The sequence below is a fragment of the Ranitomeya variabilis genome, chromosome 3 (genome assembly GCF_051348905.1).
Source record: "Ranitomeya variabilis isolate aRanVar5 chromosome 3, aRanVar5.hap1, whole genome shotgun sequence".
NCBI classification, from domain to species: domain Eukaryota; kingdom Metazoa; phylum Chordata; class Amphibia; order Anura; family Dendrobatidae; genus Ranitomeya; species Ranitomeya variabilis.
Genome location: NC_135234.1, coordinates 450,723,581 through 450,748,695, shown reverse-complemented (window position 1 = coordinate 450,748,695; position 25,115 = coordinate 450,723,581). Strand labels below are relative to the sequence as shown.

General features: G+C 42.3%; 1 protein-coding gene across 2 annotated transcripts in view; it reads left to right on the top strand.

The window, feature by feature from the left end:
- Window positions 1-25,115, top strand: part of AFF3 (ALF transcription elongation factor 3) — a 688,775-nt gene that overhangs the window by 620,190 nt on the left and 43,470 nt on the right. For both annotated transcript variants that reach the window (XM_077296548.1, XM_077296549.1), the window contains exons 9-11: window positions 1,066-2,073; window positions 15,723-15,838; window positions 17,528-17,705. In XM_077296548.1, coding sequence (XP_077152663.1) covers window positions 1,066-2,073; window positions 15,723-15,838; window positions 17,528-17,705 — 1,302 coding nt within the window. The remainder of the gene's footprint in view (window positions 1-1,065; window positions 2,074-15,722; window positions 15,839-17,527; window positions 17,706-25,115) is intronic.

Genomic DNA, 25,115 nt, shown 5'->3' with positions numbered 1-25,115 from the left:
GTCCTTAAGGGCTTGTGCCCACGCTGCAGATTTCATTGCGGAATTTTCCGCAGCGGATTTGATAAATCCGCAGTGCAAAACCGCTGCGGTTTTTACTGCGGATTTATCGCGGTTTCTATTGCAGTTTCCTCTGCGGGTTTTCACCTGCAGATTTCTATTGGAGCAGGTGTAAACCCACAGCGGAATCCGCACAAAGAATTGACATGCTGCAGAAAATAAACCGCTGCGTTTCCGCGCGTTTTTTTCCGCAGCATGTGCACTGTGGATTTCATTTCCCATAGCTTTACATGGTACTGTAAATGCATGGGAAACCGCTGCGGATCTGCAGCTGTGGAAACGCTGCGGATCCGCAGCAAAATCCGCAGCATGTGCACATACCCTTAGAACAATCTTCAGTGTGAAGAAGAACAAGGAGTCTTGGAAATGATGATATAGCCTCCAAAGAGACTTGATCTCAATATCATTTAGTCTCTCTCGGATTATATGAAGAGACATATGGTGTCTATGGTCAGTTCTCCAAGAAGGTCGGAACAAGGTCAAAAACTGTATGCAAGTGTAGAAGAGTTGATGTTGTATTGAAGGCAAAAGTTGGTCACACCAAATATTGATTTGATTAGGATTTTCTCTTTTGTTCTTTCATTTTGTATTTTCTTAATTGCTAAAAATAAAATTTTAACATTCCTATTTTTGAAAGCATTTTTACATTGGATTTTTTCACAATTGCCTAAAAACGTTGCTCAGTACTTTATAGTTATAGAAAAAAATACCTTTTATGACCTTTATTACATAAATCATTTTGGAATACTTTTAGAAATAGGGTTTAATTATAATTTTAGTTTGCATAGTTTTCCCCAAAGCTGATTTGTGGTTACTTGTGAATATAAAAAGATCCTAACCGTTTTACCCTTTACATGCTACATTTCATGTTATCATACAAAAAGATTGCCTTAAAAAGCAGAAAGTACCCTTCGGGTTAGGGAAGACATGTCTGTATATATGACTAGTCATAGGCCAAATATCAGGTTTTTTGTTGCCGTCATTTCACTTCACACATTTGTCTTCCAGCCTCAGCATGCAACAGCAAACAAATGGCAGCTGGATAAGTGGTTGAACAAAGTCAATCCTAATAAGACCTCTGTTCTCAGCCAAGCATCAAGCCTAAATCATGGAGGAGTAAATGAGGGTGAACAGGGCTGTGAGAAAGTATCTCAGGATGATCAAATATGTCCAAGTCACAGGGATGACAGGAGCCCCGTCACTGAAGACCGGAGTATTGGAGCATCGTGCACAGTTATAGGAAACAGAAGTGTGAAGCTTCGGTCACCGCCACCTGATGCATGTTCTGCCACAGTAGTGGTTGCAGATCCTTCTGAAACTACATTCCAAAGGACACCAGTGTGCAGAACGCTAACACGGAGGGCGGAGAGGACATCTAGTGGTGATAGCCTGAACTATCACAAACCAGATGATCATACTCTCAGCCAAGGAGTTCTAGGGTGTGAAGTATCTGAGCAAACTAAAAATAAGTTAACTTGCTACAACAGAGGACTGCACAGAAAAGAATCTAGAGCAAGTCTGTTTGATTATAAAAATAGGCAAACTCAAATTACCAGGCCTGTCCTAAAAAAAGAACTCTTATTGCAATCTTCCAACCACAGCAAAGAAACACAACCAGACATACCTCCTCCTTGCGAAAATAACTTTGCCTTCACATCAGAACATAATCAGAGGAATAAAGAGTGCAGGAGTGATAATATCAACCAAGCTGGTTCTTCTGGTGCACAGCATTATATTCATAGGAGGACTACAAGTGAGGTCACCCCTGAGCTGGAAGAGCAGTTTTATACTCTAGTTCCTTTTGGGAGGAATGAATGCTCTATAAAAGGCAGCAACGACATCAAGTCTCTATGGGTACGGATTGATTTAATGCTTTTGTCGAGATTTCCACACGGTGTTCCCCAAGAGAACCTTAGCATGAATAACAGCACAGACAAGATACTGACTTCATCACAAAGTAAATGTTTATCCCAAGCAACAGATAACCCTTTATTGAAAATGCGGCGGAAACGTAAGGTACGTTCAGTTCTGTGCCACTTGAAAATGTATGGGCTGCATTTCAAGTATATGACACACTGTGACATTGCATCTAATGCTATAGGATTACTTTTAAAATCCGATGTTAACTCAACATGAGTTAATAATTTACATTTGAGTTTCAAACAAGGTAGCACTTTCTTGATGCTGTAGTTAATATGAGCACAGTTCTGCTTTCTATAAAACAGGTGACCCAGTAGGAGCTATGCACACAGTCTTATTACTGCTCCTTGGAAGTCAAAACAAAAGCATAGCACAGATAGGTATTATGGGCTGGAAACATAACTAGAACAGACAGTTCCCCCAAGATTAATAGAGTAAATACGGGAAGTACTCAGATATGTAATGTACACAGAAAAAGGCCAAATGGAGTAATGAGGGGTCTGTAAAGCCTTAACGAAACACGGGTCGGGGATTTGATGGTAGGCTATCTTCTTTATCATGGGTAAGCAATGGCTGTGTATGCACCACTAAATAGATCCATTTACTGTTTTGTGTATTTTCATGGAAGGACATTGATTGCTATTTGATTGACATGGGGTAGAGACCCATGGGTTCCTTGTTTCTTAACCATAGAAACATTGTAGTTTTGTATACATTTACTGGCGCTATATTTGTATATGCACTTTATTATCATATCATATGTCTTATTGACTTCTTTTGATCATCATGCATGAGATGTTTTCTATCTTATGTGTACCAGTATAATCATGCAATGGGTATTGTGTAATCCACCATGTTATTCAGTTTAACTGTGATTACTACTCTCCTGATATCATTGCATTTTTTTTTTTTGCCCCGTCTCATCTTGTAATTTCTCTTGCTGATGTCAATTTATTTTTGGTTATTTTTTATATTAAAACTAAATAAAATATTGTAGTTTTACTATCCATTTGGTGATCTCTTAAAAAGCACTGTTCACACTTTGCTTCTTTGCTGTTTTTTTCTGCAACCAAAATCTGATGTCTTGGCAGTAAAAAAACGACTTTTATACTGCTTTTTTGCTGCATTTTTCAGGATGCCAAAGTTCAGTTTTGCTTCCACCGTACAAGCATGAACAATGTAAGGTGTTAGGCCACCAATGTAAGATGTATGTGAAACTATAAGGCTATGTGCCCACGTTGCGGATTCGTGTGCGGATTTTTCCGCACCATTTTTGTAAAATCCGCAGGTAAAACGCAGTGCGTTTTACCTGCGGATTTACCACTGAGTTACCACGGATTTCCTGCGTTTTTTGTGCGGATTCCACCTGCGGTTTTACACTTACAAATTTCTATTGGGGAGCAGGTGTAAACTGCTGCGGAATCCGCACAAAGAATTGAGATGCTGCGGAAAATGCAATGCACCATGGGCACTGGGGATTTGCTTTTTCCATAGGTTTACATGGTACTGTAAACCGCATGGAAAACAGCTGCGAATCGTGTGCACATAACCTGAACATTTTTCGAAAAAAGGGCAATTGAATCAAATTATTCAGTGGAAAAAATTTTATGTGTTTGAAAAAATATTGACTTTTCTGAGCAAAAAAGTTCATGGAAAAAATACACAATGGCAAATGTAAAAACAGCAGGAATTGAATTGGTCAGGCATAGTTTACCTAAAACATTGGCAGTGCAGTGAGTTGGTTGGGCACCTTTTACTCTTAAACTTTGGTCAGCCATTGAGTTGGTAAGGGTTTGCTTACACACATCATTAATTGAATTAAACTGTACTTATCCTAACATCCATTTTCAGGTGAGGAGACCAAGACATTTTGGCTTAAACGTGGGATAAATCACAAAAATAAATGGGTTTCACATCCTGTTGTACTTGCTTTTTTTCACTTAAAACACTGCAAAAACTGATGTCAACATTTTTGCTGCTTTTTTTTTACTTATTGCTTTGTATGGGTGAAAAAACGCTGCAAAAACGCTGAAAGAATTGACATGCTCAAGTTTTCAAAATAGCAGCAGTTTTCCATATCAGTCAGAAAAACATAAAGCGTGTGCATGGGATTTCTGGAATCTCAGCTTTTGCCGATACTGTAAAAAAAAAAGCAGCTTTTAATTAGCATAAAAATTTTATAAAAACGCAGAAAAACAACAACATCTGAACATAGCTCTACTCCATTTGGAGTATACATTATTATGGCTCCATGTTTTATAGTGCATGAATCCTCTATTCTGTACTGTATAATGCACTGCTTCTATGGGAGAAAAATTCTGTAGATAAGAAGTCTGACTGAGTCAGTAATGCAGTGCCTTCACGCAGTACAGCTTCTTTCTAAAGGTACCTTCACACGAAACGACATCGCTAGCGATCCGTGACGTTGCAGCGTCCTCGCTAGCGATATCGTTTCGTTTGACACGCAGCAGCGATCAGGATCCTGCTGTGATGTCGCTGGTCGCTGAATAAAGTCCAGAACTTTATTTGGTCGTCCGATCGCTGTGTATCGTTGTGTTTGAAAGCAAAAGCAACAATACCAGCGATGTTTTACACTGGTAACCAGGGTAAACATCGGGTTACCAAGCGCAGGGCCGCGCTTAGTAACCCGATGTTTACCCTGGTTACCAGCGTAAAAGTAAAAAAAACAAACAGTACATGCTCACCTGCGCGTCCCCCAGCGTCTGCTTCCTGACACTGACTGAGCGCCGGCCCTAAAGTGAAAGTGAAAGCACAGCGGTGACGTCACCGCTGTGCTGTTAGGGCCGGAGCTCAGTCAGTGTCAGGAAGCGGACGCTGGGGGACGCGCAGGTGAGCATGTACTGTTTGTTTTTTTTACTTTTACGCTGGTAACCAGGGTAAACATCGGGTTACTAAGCGCGGCCCTGCGCTTAGCAACCCGATGTTTACCCTGCTTACCCGGGGGCCTCGGCATCGTTGGTTGCTGGAGAGCGGTCTGTGTGACAGCTCCCCAGCGATCAAACAGCGACGCTGCAGCGATCAGCATCGTTGTCGCTATCGCTGCAGCGTCGCTTCGTGTGAAGGTACCTTAAGGCCATGGTCCCATTAGCATATCGCTTCCGATGAAGCAATATGCTAATGACCCTCAGCTCCTGTTCTGCTGTGAGCGTGAGCCGAGTGTTAGGCTGGAGTCACACTAGCGATTTTAAAATTGCTCCGATTTTGATTTCGTAAAGTCGGAGTGTAGTGCAAGTGTCATGCGTTTTTCATGTGAGTAAAATCCGGTTTTTCACACCTAGCAAACGATTTACATCCGAATGCAGTGCGATTGCTATCCAACTGCAATGCGATTTTAACATGAGCTTTTACATACAGCAATTCTCTGTCATTTACACATTGTTTCAAAGGAAATATTCTTCAAAACACACGTATGTGTGTGTGTATATATATATATATATATATATATATATATATATATATATATATATATATATATATAACAGATAGATGGAATAAAAGCTGGCAATTCATGTGCCGCATACAGTAATATCACAGTGTGACAGGTTAGAATAGAATAGATATATACACATAGAATACATATACAGTGGGGCAAAAAAGTATTTAGTCATTCAGCAATAGTGCAAGTTCCACCACTTAAAAAGATGAGAGGCGTCTGTAATTTACATCATAGTTAGACCTCAACTATGGGAGACAAACTGAGAAAAAAAAATCCAGAAAATCACATTGTCTGTTTTTTTATCATTTTATTTGCATATTATGGTGGAAAATAAGTATTTGGTCAGAAACAAAATTTCATCTCAATACTTTGTAATATATCCTTTGTTGGCAATGACAGAGGTCAAACGTTTTCTGTAAGTCTTCACAAGGTTGCCACACACTGTTGTTGGTATGTTGGCCCATTCCTCCATGCAGATCTCCTCTAGAGCAGTGATGTTTTTGGCTTTTCGCTTGGCAACACGGACTTTCAACTCCCTCCAAAGGTTTTCTATAGGGTTGAGATCTGGAGACTGGCTAGGCCACTCCAGGACCTTGAAATGCTTCTTACGAAGCCACTCCTTCATTGCCCTGGCGGTGTGCTTTTGATCATTGTCACGTTGAAAGACCCAGCCACGTTTCATCTTCAATGCCCTTGCTGATGGAAGGAGGTTTGCACTCAAAATCTCACGATTCATGGCCCCATTCATTCTTTCATGTACCCGGATCAGTCGTCCTGGCCCCTTTGCAGAGAAACAGCACCAAAGCATGATGTTTCCACCACCATGCTTTACAGTAGGTATGGTGTTTGATGGATGCAACTCAGTATTCTTTTTCCTCCAAACACGACAAGTTGTGTTTCTACCAAACAGTTCCAGTTTGGTTTCATCAGACCATAGGACATTCTCCCAAAACTCCTCTGGATCATCCAAATGCTCTCTAGCAAACTTCAGACGGGCCCGGACATGTACTGGCTTAAGCAGTGGGACACGTCTGGCACTGCAGGATCTGAGTCCATGGTGGCGTAGTGTGTTACTTATGGTAGGCCTTGTTACATTGGTCCCAGCTCTCTGCAGTTCATTCACTAGGTCCCCCCGCGTGGTTCTGGGATTTTTGCTTACCGTTCTTGTGATCATTCTGACCCCACGGGGTGGGATTTTGCGTGGAGCCCCAGATCGAGGGAGATTATCAGTGGTCTTGAATGTCTTCCATTTTCTAGTTATTGCTCCCACTGTTGATTTCTTCACTCCAAGCTGGTTGGCTATTGCAGATTCAGTCTTCCCAGCCTGGTGCAGGGTTACAATTTTGTTTCTGGTGTCCTTTGACAGCTCTTTGGTCTTCACCATAGTGGAGTTTGGAGTCAGACTGTTTGAGGGTGTGCACAGGTGTCTTTTTATACTGATAACAAGTTTAAACAGGTGCCATTACTACAGGTAATGAGTGGAGGAAAGAGGAGACTCTTAAAGAAGAAGTTACAGGTCTGTGAGAGCCAGAAATCTTGATTGTTTGTTTCTGACCAAATACTTATTTTCCACCATAATATGCAAATAAAATGATAAAAAAACAGACAATGTCATTTTCTGGATTTTTTTTTCTCAGTTTGTCTCCCATAGTTGAGGTCTAACTATGATGTTAATTACAGACGCCTCTCATCTTTTTAAGTGGTGGAACTTGCACTATTGCTGACTGACTAAATACTTTTTTGCCCCACTGTATATACATATATATATATATATATATATATATATATATATATATATGTCAGTGACACACACACATATATATATGTGTATATATTACATAAATTGATAGATAAGAGAAGAGCCGGCAATTCAACGGCCGTGTACTGTAAAATCACTGCAGGAGCCAACAGGATAGAAGAGATGGATTACATAAAGTAAATACACAAATAATAGATAGATACAGGGGCTGGCTGGCAAATTTTAGCCTGGGGGGCAAGCACACAGCAGTGGCCCATGAGTCGCGGCCCATCCTTAAAGGGGTTGTCGGATCTTACATGTCTACAGTCACTATGTGTGAATCCTCATATCGTGCGCACTGAGGATTCTCTGGTGCCGGGAACAGGCGGTCTTGTTACTGCAAGCATGCGAATATATATTTATTTATTGACACACACAGTCCTACTCTATAGTGACAGTCACACACACAACCCCACTGTATAATGACACACACGCACAACCCTACTGTATAATTAATGACACACACACTGCCCCACTGTATAATGACACACACGCACAACCCTACTGTATAATTAATGACACACACACTGCCCCACTGTATAATGACACGCACACACACTGTATAATGACACGCACACACACTGTATAATCACACACAGACAGGGCCGGACTGGGACAAAAAAAACAGCCCTGCCACACAAATCCCACCAGCCCACATACTATAACACTCCCCATCCCCAATCAGTGAATTTTGCTATGCTTTGTCCTGCCCCTCAACACTCCTCTTAAAGGCGTTATTTGAAGAGCCACATGTGAATGGCGCCGCAGTGCGCATGATCGACCACAGGTCCATGTACATGGTGCTCTTTACACTGCAGGCAGGCGCCGGGGACACCCTGGGGACGAGGAGAGCCCAGAGGATGGTAGAGGACTGAGGAGGACAGCGCCCAGTGACCACTCTGCAGAGGAGTCACAGCAGAGGTGGCATCTCCCTCACAGGGGACCAGCGCTCCTCCTGCCGCCCAGCAGTCTCTGCTCCGGAGCCGGGCACCACCTCCTCTTCCTTCATTAGCATCCCCGGCGCCTGCGCTGTATGTTTGAAGGGCAGCACAAACTGCACATGCCCGAAAAAAACTTACAGCGCAGGCGCCAGGGACGCTAATGAAGGAAGAGGAGGTGGCGCCCGGCACGCAGAGTACTGAGTGATGGCTGGAAGGCATTTGTGTCAGGGGGGAAAGGACATGCCCCCCTGACAAACTACAGGTATGACAGGCAAATTCTAAAAATGATTACGGTATTTCAGCGTTGGAAGGGACCCGAACTAAAAGAGCCACCTTCACGGAATGCAGCAGTAGTGCTGCACAAGTGGCTCTTTTAATTAAAAACACCTGGGGGGTTACAGGTTCCCTTTAATACAGGTGCCCATTAGGGTGGAATCACAGCAGCGTATGGCATCCGATGTGATCTGCCAATGATACTTGGCTCTTGCTCTGCTGTGAGTGTCAGTGCTCCAATGCTCTCGCAGCACAGGTGTGGAGGAGACGGAGAAATTAATTTCTCCATCTCCTCAATGGTCTGACTCGCCGTGTATCAGACTGCAACATCTGCTGAGAAAAAAAAAAAAACTACTGCACACGGACAGCAAGTGAGAGGAGAATCAGACCACTTTTGTGGAAGAAAATGGAACAGTTTTTTTTTATACTCTTTATTAGTCCATGTGGCAACATTTCACTTCCATATCAGAGAAATGTTCAGTTATGGATCCGAAATGTTGCCACATGGGCCAATAAAGAGTACGCTACTTTTCTCACAATTAATCGGAGTGATAGATAGACAGATACACACATACATAATAAGAATAGATACTGAGAATTACACCATTTATGCAGGACAGTAGAAGCATACACAGCTCCACAATATACCGTATATACTTGAGTATAAGTCGACCCAAGTATATGCCGAGGCACCTAATTTTGCCTTAAAAAACTGGGAAAGCTTATTGAGTCGAGTATAAGCCAGGTATGCATTGTCCCCACATCCCCGTCCTTGTATGCATGGCTCCTTATCCCCATCCTTGTATGCATGGCTCCCCCGTCCCTGTCCTTGTATGCATGGCTCCTTATCCCCGTCCTTGTATGCATAGCTCCTCATCCCCATCCTTGACTGCATGGCTTCCCCGTCCTTATATGTATGGCTCCTTATCCCCGTCCTTGTTATGCATGGCTCCCTCGCCTCTTATTCCCATTTTTGTATGCATGGCTCCTTATCCCCGTCCTTGTATGCATGGGCCTCTTATTCCCATTCTTGTATGCATGGCTCCTTATCCCCGTCCTTGTATGGCTCCTTATCCCCGTCCTTGTATGCATGGCTCCTTCATTGTTCATGTATGCATGGTTCCGATAAAAAAAAAAAAAAAAAACACATCCTACTTACCTTCCCTGCATGCCCTCGCGCAGCATCTCGTTCTGGTGCCAGCAGCTCCTGTAGCCGGGTGATCACGTGTCCCCCACTCATTAAGGTAATAAATATTTACCCATGCCTATGGGAATGGAGAGGGGTGAATACTCATTACCTTAATGAGCGGAAGACACGTGATCGCTCGGCCTGAAGAACTGCTGGCGCCGGAACGAGATGCAGCGAGGGTGTGCAGGGAAGGTAAGTGGGATGTGTGCTGGAAGGCTGTGGCTGTGAACGCTATAAGAGAAATGAATATTCACTGCCAGCGCAGTGAATATTCATTTCTCCTTAGCAGCGGCCCAGGCTTTAGCCACAGCCCCCACCGTTTTTTTGGGACAACGACTCGTATATAAGCCGAGGGGGGTGTTTTCACACAAAAAAAATATGCTGAAAAACTCGGCTTATACACGAGTTTATACGGTATACTACAATCTATTAAATACACAGCGGCATATTATATACCGTGTTAAGGAATATAGAGCAGTGTATATATTATATAGTGTAGAGATGTGGCAGCAGTGTATATATAGTGTGAATTCCACACTATATACATAGCGCCATACTATATAAACATCTCTACACTATACAAACATCTCTACACACTCTCACTCTCTCTCTCTCTCTATACACACACACACACACATCTCTACAATATACGGTAATTAGGACAGCATTATACTATACTAGATGGTGGCCCGATTCTAACGTATCTGGTATTCTAGAATATGTAGGTAGTATATAGCACAGCCCACGTACTATATTGCACAGTCACGTAGTATATAACACAACCGGCGAAGTATATAACATAGCTGCGTAGTATATAACAGAGCCAAGTAGAATATAACAGCACAGCGCACGCAGTATATAGCACAGCCACGTAGTATATAACACAGCCATGTAGTATATTGCACAGCCACGTAGTATATTGCACAGCCACGTAGTATATTGCACAGAGCACGTAGTATATTGCACAGAGCACGTAGTATATTGCACAGAGCACGTAGTATATTGCACAGCCATGTAGTATATTGCACAGTCACGTTGTATATTGCACAGTCACGTTGTATATTGCACAGCCACGTAGTATATAACACTTCGCATAGAGTATATAACACAGGTTACGTAGTATAAAGCATAGCGATTTAGTGTATTGCCCGGCTACATAGTGTATAGCACAGAGATGTAGTATATAACAGAGCCCACGCAGTATGTAACACAGCCCACGTAGTATATAGCAATGTGGGCACTATATGCGTGGTAAAAAAAAAGAATTAAAATAAAAAATAAACATATACTCATGTTCCGAAGGCCCCTTTAAGTCCTGGCGCCTCTGCGGTGCACGCGGCGGCTTCCGGTCCCAGGGTTGCTATGCCCCTAGGACCTGGGATGACGTCACGGTCACATGACGTCATTCCAGGTCCTGCGTGCATAGCATCCTTGGCATCCGCTTGCACTGCCATGGACAGCGGGCGACGTCGGAAGGTGAGAATAACCATTTTTTTTTTTATATTATTATTATTATTATTTTTAACATTAGATCTTTTTACTATTGATGCTGCATGGGCAGCATCAATAGTAAAAAGTTTTTCAGACATGGTTAATAGCTGCGTTAACGGAGTGCGTTACACCGTGGCATAACGCGGTCCATTAACGCTGCCATTAACCCTGTGTGAGGGCTGACTGGAGGGGAGTATGGACGGGACACTGAGTGCAGGGCAGTAAGCAGCGGCCATTTCGCTGCTGGACTGTGCCCGTCGCTGATTGATCGTGGGCGTTTTGCCAGGACCAATCAGCGACTTGGATTTCCGTGACAGACAGAGGCCGCGACCAATGAATATCCATGACAGACAGACAGACAGAAAGACGGAAGTAACCCTTAGACAATTATATATATAAAGATTATGATGCACACATCACATAGGAGACACCACGACTGCTGAATATATATTACATTGAAACTACTGTATATACAATATATAGCTGATACTGCGACCAATGTGTATAGTTGTAGTATCACCTATATACTGTATGTGATACTGTGACTGGTGTACACACATTATATAGATGAAACTGAAAAAAAAAATAATATTATATTATATATATATATATATATATATATATACATATATATATATATATATATTAGACACAGATAGATAGTGCGACTATACACAGCAGTATCACCTATACAAAGTATATGCAGTAGTCTATACATTATACAGGTGATACTGCAAATGTTGGATACACATTATATAGGCGATACTGCTACTGCTGTATAATGGTAGTATCACCTATATATCATGTATACAGCAGTCTATACTGTGTATATATATATATATATATATATATATACACATTATATAGGCAATACTGCTACCAATGTGTATATACGTTATATATAGGTGATACTGTTGTGTATATATGTACGTGTTTGTGTGTGTATATACACACCAGTATCGACTATATAACGACATATATACACAGCAGTATCACCTATATACACATCAGTGTACACATCAGTAGCGGTATTGCCTATATCATGTGTATAGACTGCTATATATACATTATATAGGTGATACTGATGTATATAATCACTATACCACCTATGTAATGTATGTATAGCAGTCTACATCTTATATAGGTGACACTGCTACTGATGTGTACATACGTTATATAGGTGATACTGCTGTGCATACATGTACATATATGTGTATACATATGTGTGTGTGTATATACACACACACTGCAGTATCACCTATATAACGTATATACGCATCAGTAGCAGTGTCATCTATATAAGATATAGACTGCTATACATACATCATATAGGTGGTATAGTGATTATATACAGCAGCATCACCTATATAATGTATATATAGCAGTCTATACACATTATATAAGTGCAACTGCTGTACATACATTAAAAAAATCATCTTGGGACTCACCCAGGTCCCTGAGATGGGGGGGGGGAGGTCGGGAGGATGAAGAGCTGAGGTGGGTCGGGTCCTGTCCAGCGTCGGCGGTGAAGACGATTCCAGGCATTGGTGAGCAGCAGTCTTCTCTGACGCTGGTGCAGGCGGGCCAGCGTCAGACAGTCAGGTGGAGGCGCCCTATGCGCGCCGGACTTTTCAAATATCTCCATGTGCGCGCGTGGTCTCCTGCTTGCCCGCGCTGACACTGGCAGCAGACGAGCACGCGCAGGACTCAGGACCGCGGCCGTGCTCGCGCACTAGCGTGGGCCGCCGCGGCACTTATCAGCTCGGGCAATGCGCGCCCACAGGACCTGGCTGAGTTTTAAAGGGCCGGCTGGAGGGATTCGGAGCGCTATGTATTAAAATCGCTGCCGGTCCTCCAGCGGCCCTGTGCACCTGCTCAGGCACCGGCCCGGGGGGCATATGCATGCCTGCAACCCGGGCCAGTCCGCCCCTGGATAGATATATTGGTGTCAGTGACAAATACAATTAGTACAGTGTGTTGGCAGCTTAGTGTACATGTATTTAATTAATAAAATATAATTTTTCTGAAAAAACTGACGTGGGCTCCCGCGCAATTTTCTTAAACAACAGAGGGAAAGCTGACAGCTGGGGGATGATGTTTATAGCCTGGGAAGGGGTTAATACCCATGTAGCTTCCCAGGGCTACTAATATCAGATCACAGCTGTATACTTAGCCTTTACTGGCTATTAAAATGGGGGACTCTAAAAAAGAATGATGTAGGGTCCCCCTATAATTAATAACCAGCAAAGGCTATGCAGACAGCTGCGGACTGATATTAATAGCCTAGGAAGGGGCCATGAATACTGCCCCCCAAGGCTAAAAACATCAGCTCTCAGCCACCCCAGAAAAGGAGCATCTCTAAGATTCGCCAATTCTGGCACTTAGCCTCGGTCTTCCCACTTGCCCTGTAGCGGTGGCAAGTGGGGTGATAGTTGGGGGGGTTGATGTCACCTTTGTATTGTCAGGTGACATGAAGCCCCGAGGTTAGTAATGGAGAGGCGTCAATAAGAAACCTATCCATTACTAACCCCATAGTCATATTGTATAAAAACACAGACACCCAGAAAAAAGTTCTTTAATTGAAAGAATGACACAGACTCCTTTAATAATCTTAATTAAACCATACTTATGACCTCACCCATTTCCCTGTCATCTTCAAAACTGTTAAAAAAAACAAACAACCATATTCCTCACCTTTCCGCAGAGATGCTGCTAATCTATTTGTCCCACAACGGGTCTAGCTCTGCTACATCTATATGGCAGGCTGCATGGTTGCATGATGCGACCGTACAGCCTGTCATCCAGTAGACACTGAGCACCGTGTGCTCAGTGTCTCCCTGTGAACTCTTATTACCTATTTGAGGGCACTGCGAGTGTGAGAAAGTTCTCATGCTCTCCGTGCTGTCAGACCGGTCCTGCAAGTTCGTAGCCAATTAACTCACTTCAACAGTTGTAATTAAAACAAAATTGTGATCTACTCACTTGACCACATGGATTTTAAAGAGACTTTAAAGCTATCAAGTTTTGTAGTTGGATAAAAAGTCAAAGTGTAGCCCTAGCTTAAAGAATACCTGCCACTAAGGTAAAAGTGGCTGTTTTTTTTTCTCTTATCTTATTTCCACTGAGTATTTTTGCTTTATTTATTTATAACCGCCATACAGTTCCAGAGATATGAGCATTAATGTTTAATGTTCATTTTAATGGTCTTTATCAGGGTGGGATGGCTCACAGGATTCTCTTGGGGCATGTCTTTAGTCTGCTTTGCGGTATTATTATGTGAGCCATGCCCCTTCGTAAAGAACATAAAAATCAGAACTAAAAATTAAGGCCCATATCTCTGAAACTGTATGACATATTTTAAAAAATATATAAAAATGCTCAATTTGCTAACACCCTTGTAGGAAAACAAAATTTATCAAATTAAAAGATGAGATGTAAAACCAGCCACAGGTAAGGGTGTGGCCTCCCTTTCTTTGAGCTGGACATTACATTTATATTGCTTCCCATTTGCTGAGTGTCCATTTGGGGCCAGTCTTTCTCTGCCCTTTTTCACATTGACGTCACTTTGACGCCATTATAAGGTTTTTATACTAGAGGTTAGGACCATCCCGATTGTGGTACATCTTGATGCTGGTGGCATGGCATTTACGCTTTTTTTTATCATAAACTATGTTTTCTAAATCCCCCATGTTATTTATATGCATTACTGCTTTTACTTACAGCAGGGTCTTGGGTTAGATCTTTATAAAAGAAAAGCATAGCATAAGGCACTTTACTATACATTTACAAAACCATTTGGCTCCGCTGTGCGGTAACTTTTAAAGGGGTGTTCTCAAGTTTGAAGGTTATCTTACATACACGGGAAAACAACAGCAGAATTGCTTTTTTTCAATTTCTCCACATAAAGAGTTACTAAAAGATTAATAAGAGGATTTATTTACCCCAAAATGGTGCCATTGACAAATACAAGTTTTCCCTCCAAAAAAACAAGCAGTCATGCTACTATAGCGAGAAAAAGTAACACTATTGTGACTCCTGGCATGCAACAATGAAAAAATAATAAAAAGAAATGCTGTGTCCTAAAGGAAGGCCTGAAGTGCATACATTATTCAAAAAATCTCTTACACTTGATGAGTGTACTTACTTAAAGCCATTTTTATAATTCTGGTATGAACATGAATGATCATGATTGCTGGAGACCATGGCAGTTGAACCCCCAATTATTGGAATGTTATCCCCTATTCTGTAGATGGGGATCACTTTCAAACTTGAGATGACCCCTTTAATAAAAAAAAGTATTTAAAAAATGTACTCATTTGTACATCCAAGTACAACATTCCTTTTATTCTAATGTAAACCTTTATGTGCTCTCAAAATGTGCAAATAGCAGGCAATACATGCATCCATTTGGCATAGCTTCACGTCAAGGAGATGAATAGCTTCCTATGTGCTCAGTGAAAGAAAACCTTATATGCGTTGTTTGTAGAACTTGAGTATTGGCACATATTTACTGTGATTCTCTAGGTGGATTGTTGAATGTACTGTGTGCAACATGTGGGTCCATTAACCCATTAAAAAATGGTTTATCTTGTGTAGTGTGAAAGTGAACGATCTCAAGAGTTGAAGACAACCCCAGTGGAAAAAGAAGATAGTCTACAATTACCTACTAGGAGTAATCTTACTACAAACAGCGAGAGCCTAGATCTCAACAGGTACGGAATTCTCCTCATCCCTGGGACCTCCCCAAAAGGCTATGCTCTTAGATTCTCTTCACTTCAGGAACTGTAGGACACAACATCCTGATGCTGGCTAGTGTCAGAACTTTATGTGCTGGGCCCCTGGAGATAGTTCCAGTCCTGACAACATTCATGCTGTCAATGGTAGCAGGTCTGGAGGGAGTGGACATCTTTTGTCCTCACCAAGGATTTGGGTAAAAAAATTATACATAGTCTTGGGTTCCTAAGTTATAGCCTTTTGATCTAAATTTCTTTCTTTATCAAGATCTGATGGAGTTGCCATAAGTGTGACGGTGGCACGTGCTGATGTTTTCTGTTGGCACCTGAGGCATGTAATATAAAAGCTTCCACACAATACACATGTATCTCTGATGCCACACATAAAGCAGACTTGGAAATTGTATTCCACATATGCATAAATCTCATTTTCTCTGTTTTCTAATGTATGGTATAAGAAGCATAGTTACTACACAGGGTGGGGGTGTGGTGGGTAAATCACAACAAAGGAAAGAGTAGAACACTTTGTTAATCAAGAGTTCAGTTAAATCCAAATTTGTGAAAATATACCTGTAGACTTATCACCCATGAAATAAATGCCATGTCATTTATGAGCCTGAGCTAATACTCAAGAGATAGGAGAATTGAACGTGATTGGACAATAAAGGAAAGTCTATGAGAATCTTATCCTGGGCTTTATAAGTTGTATATACTACCTACTGAGTAATTTTGATCAGGCCAAATTGTACCTTTGTCAAAAAATCTCTAATCAGCAGGTCTTGTAGGGGTTTTACCAGTAAGCAGTGGTTAGTACCTAACAAAAGGTGGAAAAAGGGGACCTGAACTCATTAGTCATGTTTACTATTCTATACTGTGGGGGGCCGATTGCTTTATTCATTTCTGGAAGAGATTGTACCATGGAAAAAAGGCTAGCCACATGATTTAAGGAACATGACAAAGATCATATTAAGCATCTGTACAATGTGCTGTAGGCACGATGCATGGATAATCTATCTTGGAAATTACAGGAATTAAAGAATATGCAATTTATACTAAAGTGCAAAATCCAACAAGATACATTCAGGGGTCTCCTGAGGTCCATACATCAAAGGATCAAAACTGTCAGAAGGGGGACCTGCACAACATTAGCCAGTTGATTTTATTGTTAGTAATCACAATAAAAGATATACTTTGCACCGAAAATACTGCTTTGAATGTGGATTATATTTAAAGGTACAAATTAATAATAGGTTAAAGGGACTCTGTCACCTGAATTTGGAGGGAACAATTTTCAGCCATAGGGGCGGGGTTTTCAGGTGTTTGATTCACCCTTTCCTTACCCGCTGGCTGCATGCTGGCTGCAATATTGGATTGAAGTTCATTTTCTGTCCTCCGAAGTACATGCCTGCACAAGGCAATCTTGCCTTGCGCAGGCGTGTACTATGGAGGACAGAGAATGAACTTCAATCCAATATTGCAGCCAGCATGCAGCCAGCGGGTAAGGAAAGGGTGAATCAAACAGCCGAAAACCCCGCCTCTATGGCTGAAAATTGTTCCCTCCAAATTCAGGTGACAGAGTCCCTTTAATGTTAAGTTAGAAAGTCAACCTGCTATCATCCATTGTCGTATGAAATATAGTATCCACATTATGTTGATCATTTTTCACAGCTTTGAGATGTCTCTATCAAAGCCAGAGAAACGTCTGTCTCCATTACCTTTCCTTGTTGATGAGCCGAAACCAAAATGTACAAGTGAAGAACTCTCTTCTGCACATAAATGTGATAGCAGTGTAATGCCCACATATGCTTCTCAATACTTTCAAGAAAAGCACTCACGTTCTCGGCAGGTAGGTTTTGTTCTGTGTTCTACAACTAACGTCAAAAAAGAATTCTACTTATAATAAACCACAAACTATTTGTCTGAATCTATATGAGTGGATTTGGTTACAGAGTTAGGGTACCGTCACACAGTGCCATTTTCATCGCTACGACGGTACGATTCGTGACGTTCTAGCGATATCGTTACGATATCGCAGTGTCTGACACGCAGCAGCGATCAGGGACCCTGCTGAGAATCGTACGTCGTAGCAGATCGTTTGGAACTTTCTTTCGTCGCTTGATCACCCGCTGACATCGCTGGATCGTTGTGTGTGACACCGATCCAGAGATGTGTTCGCTTGTAACCAGGGTAAACATCGGGTAACTAAGCGCAGGGCCGCGCTTAGTAACCCGATGTTTACCCTGGTTACCAGCGTAAACGTAAAAAAAAACAAACAGTACATACTCACATTCCGGTGTCTGTCCTCCGGCGTCTCAGCTTCTCTGCACTGTGAGCGCCTGCCGGCCGGAAAGCGAGCACAGCGGTGACGTCACCGCTCTGCTTTCCGGCTATGGTGCTTACACAGTGCAGAGAAGCAGAACGCCGGGGGACAGACACCGGAATGTGAGTATGTACTGTTTGTTTTTTTTACGTTTACGCTGGTAACCAGGGTAAACATCGGGTTACTAAGCGCGGCCCTGCGCTTAGTAACCCGATGTTTACCCTGGTAACCCGGGGACTTCGGCATCGCTCCAGCGCTGTGATTGCGAAGTGTGACCGCAGTCTACGACGCTGGAGCGATAATCATACGACGCTGCGACGTCACGGATCGTGCCGTCGTAGCGATGAAAATGGCACTGTGTGACGGTACCCTTACTGTAGTAAAATGTTTAGTCCAACATCTCTTGTAATTGCATACAATACACTGCCAAGATGTGCAAGGGAATGGGGCACTGCCAATGTCAACCCAGTGACAAAATTCCTTGTAAGAATGGAACATGCTGAGAGCAATTAGCATTTTTCTTCCAATTAGTGGCAGTGAGTTGGAAGAAAACGTATAATATCTTGCGGTTAATATCAGACTACATAAATTGTTATTGGGAACATTTATTTTTTATAATCACTTTTAGAGTAGATGCTTTTTGAGACCTAAAGGCACTCACTATGCTGCTCTATGGGTCCAATGTGAGCATTATTATAAAAGGGTTATACCACATTAGCATTATGGTTGACATCAAGGTCCACTTGTAGTTGTAAGGGCTCATGCAGATGTCCACGCGACATGGTTCGAGCATGGACTGAATTGCACAGACAAGCTAAAGACTATAAGAGAGCTATCGCTGGGCAGTATGTTTATAAGACAGCTGTCCCTGGGCAGTAGGGCTGAAAACTGTTCCTGGGTAGGACTAAGAGCACTGTCCCTGGGTAGTGGGGATAAAAGAGGTGTCTCTCAGTAGTAGTAGAGCTAAGAGAGTTGTCACTGGGTAGTGTGCCATACCTCAGAATCCAAGGTGGACTGCTCTCTATGTTAAGTACTGGCTGCATCTGCTCTGATTCAAAAATGGAGCCACACAAAAGTGCTGTTTTTTTGTTCACTTTTTGTGCTGGCTGACTTCTTTTACTGCGTTCACTTTTTGTGTTGGCTGACTGCTTTCACTGTTTGTTTTTGTTGTCTGCATTTATTTTCACTGTGCTGGCTGACTGCTTTCACGGTGTTCACTGTGCTGGCTGACTGCTTTTATGGTGTTCACTGTGCTGGCTGACTGCGTTCACTGTGCTGGCTGACTGCATTCATTGTTTATGCTGGATAACTGTGTTCACTTTTGTGCTGGGTGGCTGTGTCCACTTTTTTGTTGCCTGACTGCATTCTCTGTCTTCACTTTTTGTGCTAGCTGACTGCGAAAACCTCATGCATCGTTTATGCATGCTGACTGTGATCACTGCATTCACCGTTTCTGCAGGCTGACTGCGATCACTGCGTTCACCATTTGTGCAGGCCGAATGCGATCATTGCGTTTACCATTTGTACAGGGTGACTGCAATCACTGCGTTCACCATTTGTGCAGGCTGACTGTGTTCACAGCGTTCAGTGTTCACTCACAAAGATGACAACTGCTGCTTGTACTGGTGCCACTTCCTCTATTGACTGCATCTGATCTGGGTGCAGCTGCTCAGATTCTAAGATTGCATCAGCTTCCTGTGTCGGCTCCGCAACCTCTATCAACGTAGAATGCAGTAAATTCTTAGGAGGGGGGTTGTGCCAGCAGTGAGGGCGGCTGCCATCTTAGATTTTGAGCTCTGAAACACACTTCAACACTGCCCCGACTGGCTCTCCACTATCTACATACAGAGAGTTGGTTGAAGCAGTGGTGAACTGTGTCCTGACCTCACGGGCCGCATAGAATGACATGGTGGGCCAGATTCGGCCCTCGTGCCTTGAGTTTGACACCTATGAGAAGATATGGATGTAGTATTTTCTATACATGGCACAGTGTCTCAGTGATGCATTAATGCAGTGATGTTTATAGTAATTGGATAGAAAGTGGAAAAACCCTTTAGCTCTGCTTCAGATTATAACATTGAAATTTAATTGAAGTCTCATTGTGGATCTACTTTAACTGAAGCAATCTTGTAATCTTCGTCTGATAATCATTATCTGTGAGTGATTGTGCATACCCAATACATTTTCCATATGTAGGAGAATGATAGTATAGGCAGAAGCACCAGCTGTCATCATCTTTCTCAATACCTGAGCTTATATACCACATAGCATTTCTTTTCTTCTTTTCCTGCAGGGCTTTATTGGTTTTAGTAATTTCATTTTAATATTTAATCAATGTATTATTTTCTATAAATTGATGCTTATGAATCTCAATTAGAAACTTTCCATCCAATTCTGATAATATTACACACGTGTTGATCTTTCAATTGACAATTGTACAGCAGTCTGGTGACATGTAACATTGTATCTCAAGGATAACAGCAGAGAGAATCACATGGATTCCACTATTGCTACCAATATGTCGAGAATACCTGAGAGATCATACAGATCCCACTGCTGCCACCAATATGTCAGGGAACGTAAATCTACTGCCTGCAATCGTCAGGACCCTTACACACTTGACTGACGAGTGATGACAAGGCCGTAGCTGTTTCCAATACTAGGCCAGTTATTGGGGAACTCATAGTGAGCGTATGGTATATACACCTCCGATTCCAAATGCATGGAATATATATGTACCCCGGTACAGTCACTGCCAACCCCTCAATAGCAAAAGGAGCTGCTAGCTGCCACCACCAATCGTTTCAACTTAACAATTGGACACCCATTGGACACCCGCTTTGAAGTAAGGATTAGAGAGAAAGAGGAATTGAGCTATTACATTTTATATATTTAATCCGTAAAGGTAAAACAATACGGTATACATTTACATAAAATAAAAAGGAATAACTAAAGAAAAGTACTAAACCTGATGTTGCAGGAATGGCTTTTATCTTCATGGAGGGAAGCCTTACGATTAGGAAAATGGAACAAACTAATAAAGTTGCACTCTGTACTGGTAAAGTATGTAAATATGAAATATATTAAATATGAATAGCATTACTGATCTAGATAATAAGAAAAAATGGAGATGCTTAGCACATAATTTGGCCAATTCACGCATGCCCAGCAACCAATGACAAGGTGATCCCCAGTTTGCTGGGAACCTGCCTAATGTGAATCCTCTCTTAGGTTGAAGCCTGAATTTATGGGTAGGTAGGATCCTGCTGCAATAAAAACCGCCACAGGCTGTAGGGTGGAGTGCTCGATCAGAGAGCCAATATACAAATAACAAAAGACTGACTGGCACTTCCAAATCAGAAAACTGGTGTGTACAGGTGCACATTAAGAGTAGCCATCTCTATACATAACTAACTAATAAAGTTGCACTCTGTGGTGGTAAAGCATGTAAATATGAAATATGAATAGCACTACTGCTCTAGATAAAAAGAAAAAATGGAGATGATTAGCACATGATTTGGGCAATTCATGCATGCCCAGCAGCCAACGGCAAGGCGATCATGCAATAAAGTGCAATTTAATTCTTTAAAAATCATACAATATGATTTTCTGCTTTTTATTTTTAGATTCTGTCTCTCACAGTAGAAGTGATTCTACAATAAAAATTACAGACTTCTCCATTCTTTGTAGATTGGAAAACTTGCAAAATCAAGTGTATGAAATACTTATTTTTCCCACTGTGGCCATAGAAGTAATAAAGGTGCCATTGACAGAATGCAAGGAGGCAAAAGCTGTAAAAAATTAAGGTTAAAATTGGCTTTAGGGTATGCGCACACAATGTCTTTTTCAGGTGCATTGCTAGACAGAATGAACGTATGCATTTCTATGTAAAAATCAGCTTGTTGTTCATATGTTAAGGCTTTTGAATATCTTTTAACTACTTGAGGTTTCTAAAAACTCCAAGCAGTTAAAATAAGTTATATGTCCATTCTTCAGGTGTTTTGCCCTTGTTTTGTAAAGTACAAAGCATCTTCTAAGTCAGTGGGAAAGTTTTGCCTAAGGGTATGTGTCCACGTTCAGGATTGCATCAGGATTTGGTCAGGATTTTTCATCAGTATTTGTAAGCCAAAACCAGGAGTGGGTGATAAATACAGAAGTGGTGCATATGTTTCTGTTATACTTTTCCTCTAATTGTTCCACTCCTGGTTTTGGCTTACAAATACTGATGAAAAAGCCTGACCAAAGCCTGATGCAATCCTGAACGTGGACACATACCCTAAAACAATAGCAGTTTCTTCATTGTTGAATGGAGTGAAAAAAACAAAACATAAGGCTATGTGCACACGTTGTGGATTTTGATGCGTTTCAGCAGCGTTTTTGGACGCGCGGAATTGCATCAAATCCGCAGTGTAGTGCACAAGCAATGTTAGTCAATGGGAAATCTAGAATTGTTGTGCACATGCTGTGGAAAAAAAGTGCGGATTTGAAGCGTTTTATTTTCCGCAGCATGTCAACTCTTTTTGCGGATCTGCAGTGTTTCTGCACCCATTGACTTCCATTGGTTCAGTCAAATTCGCAGGTTTAAAAAGATCTGCAGTTTTGCTGCGGAGTTGGGTGCGAGAAACGCTGCAGATCGGGAGGAGGAAGAGTGTGTGGGCGGAGACTGTGTGTGTGGGCGGAGAATGTGTGTGCGGAGATGTGTGTATCTGTGTGCGGGGCTGTGTCTGTGTGTGTCTGTGTGTGTCTGTGTTTGTGTACGGGGCTGTGTGTGTGTGCAGGTCTTGTGTAGGCAGGCATCATCCGATGGGACTACTAGTCCCATCCGGCTATGCCTGCTACAGTGACAGCTTGCCAATGATGGGACAGTAGTAGTCCCATCATCCAGCTACTGTGTAAAAAAAAAACACATACACATATACACATACAGTACATACAGCATACAGTATATACTCACCACACAGCTAATCGCCGACTCCCTCAATCACCTGTAAAAAAAAAAAAAATAATAAACCAACAGTATACTCCCTGTTCTGCCATAATCCATTTAATAACGAGTGTCCCACGACGAGCTCCTATGGAGAGCTGTCACATCTGCAGATGTGAACTCTCTCCAGGGGCTGCGGTGATACAATGACGGAAGGTATCTGTAATAATTATAGGGGATAATTCAGGAGACTCTTTGCGTGGAACAAGACAACAGGACACAGTTTTATAAGTGGTAAAGTTTATATTATCACACGGTGATTCAAGCAGGTGCAGAGAGAAACTCAAGTCCACAACACTTGGTGCAAATAATAAACGCAGCTTAGCAGTCAATAGGAAACTTCAGAGGTAGATGCAAACAAACAGAAAGTCTATGAAGCACAGTTATTCTTGAGGAAACTTGACACGAATAGATCCTTGACTTAGTCCAGACACAGATAGATATGCTATTAGGCAGTTCAAATCATATCTTAGCTCAACCAGGGAGGCCTGGTTAATAGTCTCAGGTTTTGTAGAGCAGAAAAACAGCTTACATGTCCAGCAAATGCAGATGGAAGTAACACGAGCAGCAGATGAAGAAGGATTACTGAACACTGGTGTATGCAGCAGGAACTCAGAGCAGAGTGGCAGGATCTCCAACACAGGTTCACAGGAGCAGGTGCAGGTGCAAGGCCAGGGAGTAATCAGGAGCTGGATGCAAAGCAGAATAATCTAGCACAGACTGAAGGCTGGGGTGGGGTTTTATAGCAGGAAGACAAGTGCACATGAGACCAAAGACGCCATGTTGGAAAAGGGCAGTAATGCACAAAAGGTAAAAAATGTTCAGAGTCCTGACAGTATCCTTCCGCAGTATATCACTCCGCCTTCAGAGGTCGCTGTCATCTGCAACGCTGTGTGGGAAAATTCTCACGCTGCGTTGCTGTAAAGTGACAGCATGATCTCATGTAACCTCTTCAGTGATAACACTGCAGGAGCCATTGTCTCCTGTCAGTGTCACTGGAGGCCTATAGAAGCAGTCACATCTCCTGATGTGACTGCTCTATAGGGGAGATCGTCGTGGGACACTAGTTATTAAATGGACTAAATCGGACCAGGGAGTATTTGTGGGTTATTTTTTCAGGAGATCGAGGGCGCCGCATGGATTGGCAGAACAATAAAGATGGGAAAAATGTGTAGTGTTTTATTTTATTAAAATACTTTATTCTGGCTGTTTGTTTATTTAACTCTTTACCAACCATAGGATTAGTAATGGATAGGTGTCTTAGTGACACCTCTCCATTTCTAAGCCAGCTTGATGTCACTGTTAGAATCTATTTAGTTTGTGACTATCCGCCATTTTCTTGTGGTGTTCTGGCTGCTGGTCTTTTTCCTCTGTTGCTGGGTTGGTCTTGGGTCAGGTGTTTGTATCACTCTTTATTAACCAGCACCTGCCTCCCAGTCCTTGCTGGACAACAGTGTTAATCTGCTTGAGTTCTAGCTTGGTGCTTTGCTTTGTCTTCCGTGTGTATAATTTGTGCAGTTCTGGGATCAATGGTTCTGCTAGTCTAGTTTTTGTTTTCAGTTGGTTTCTGCAACCTTCTCTGTGCCTTCTATTGGGAGGTAACCCGGTTTTGTACCCAGTCCTTATATCTTTCAGGGACCCCCTTCCCCCTATCTATAGGTCTTCGCTTGAGATTAACCTAGGATCGTCAGTGGGTCTATTCGCTAGGAATGGGTCGCCCACTCCATCGTAGGGTATCAGCCTAGTCATAGTGCAGGGTCAGCTTTCCCCCTTCTCCCTAGTCCTGTGTTGCAGTTCCGTAACAGCCACATTACAATACAAAGGTGACATTAACCCCCCATTACCTCATATGCCACCACTACAGGGCAGTGGGAAGAGAGAGGCTAAGTGTTGGAATTGGCGCATCTTACAGCCATTTCTGGGGCGGCTGAGAGCTGGTGTTTGTAGCCAAG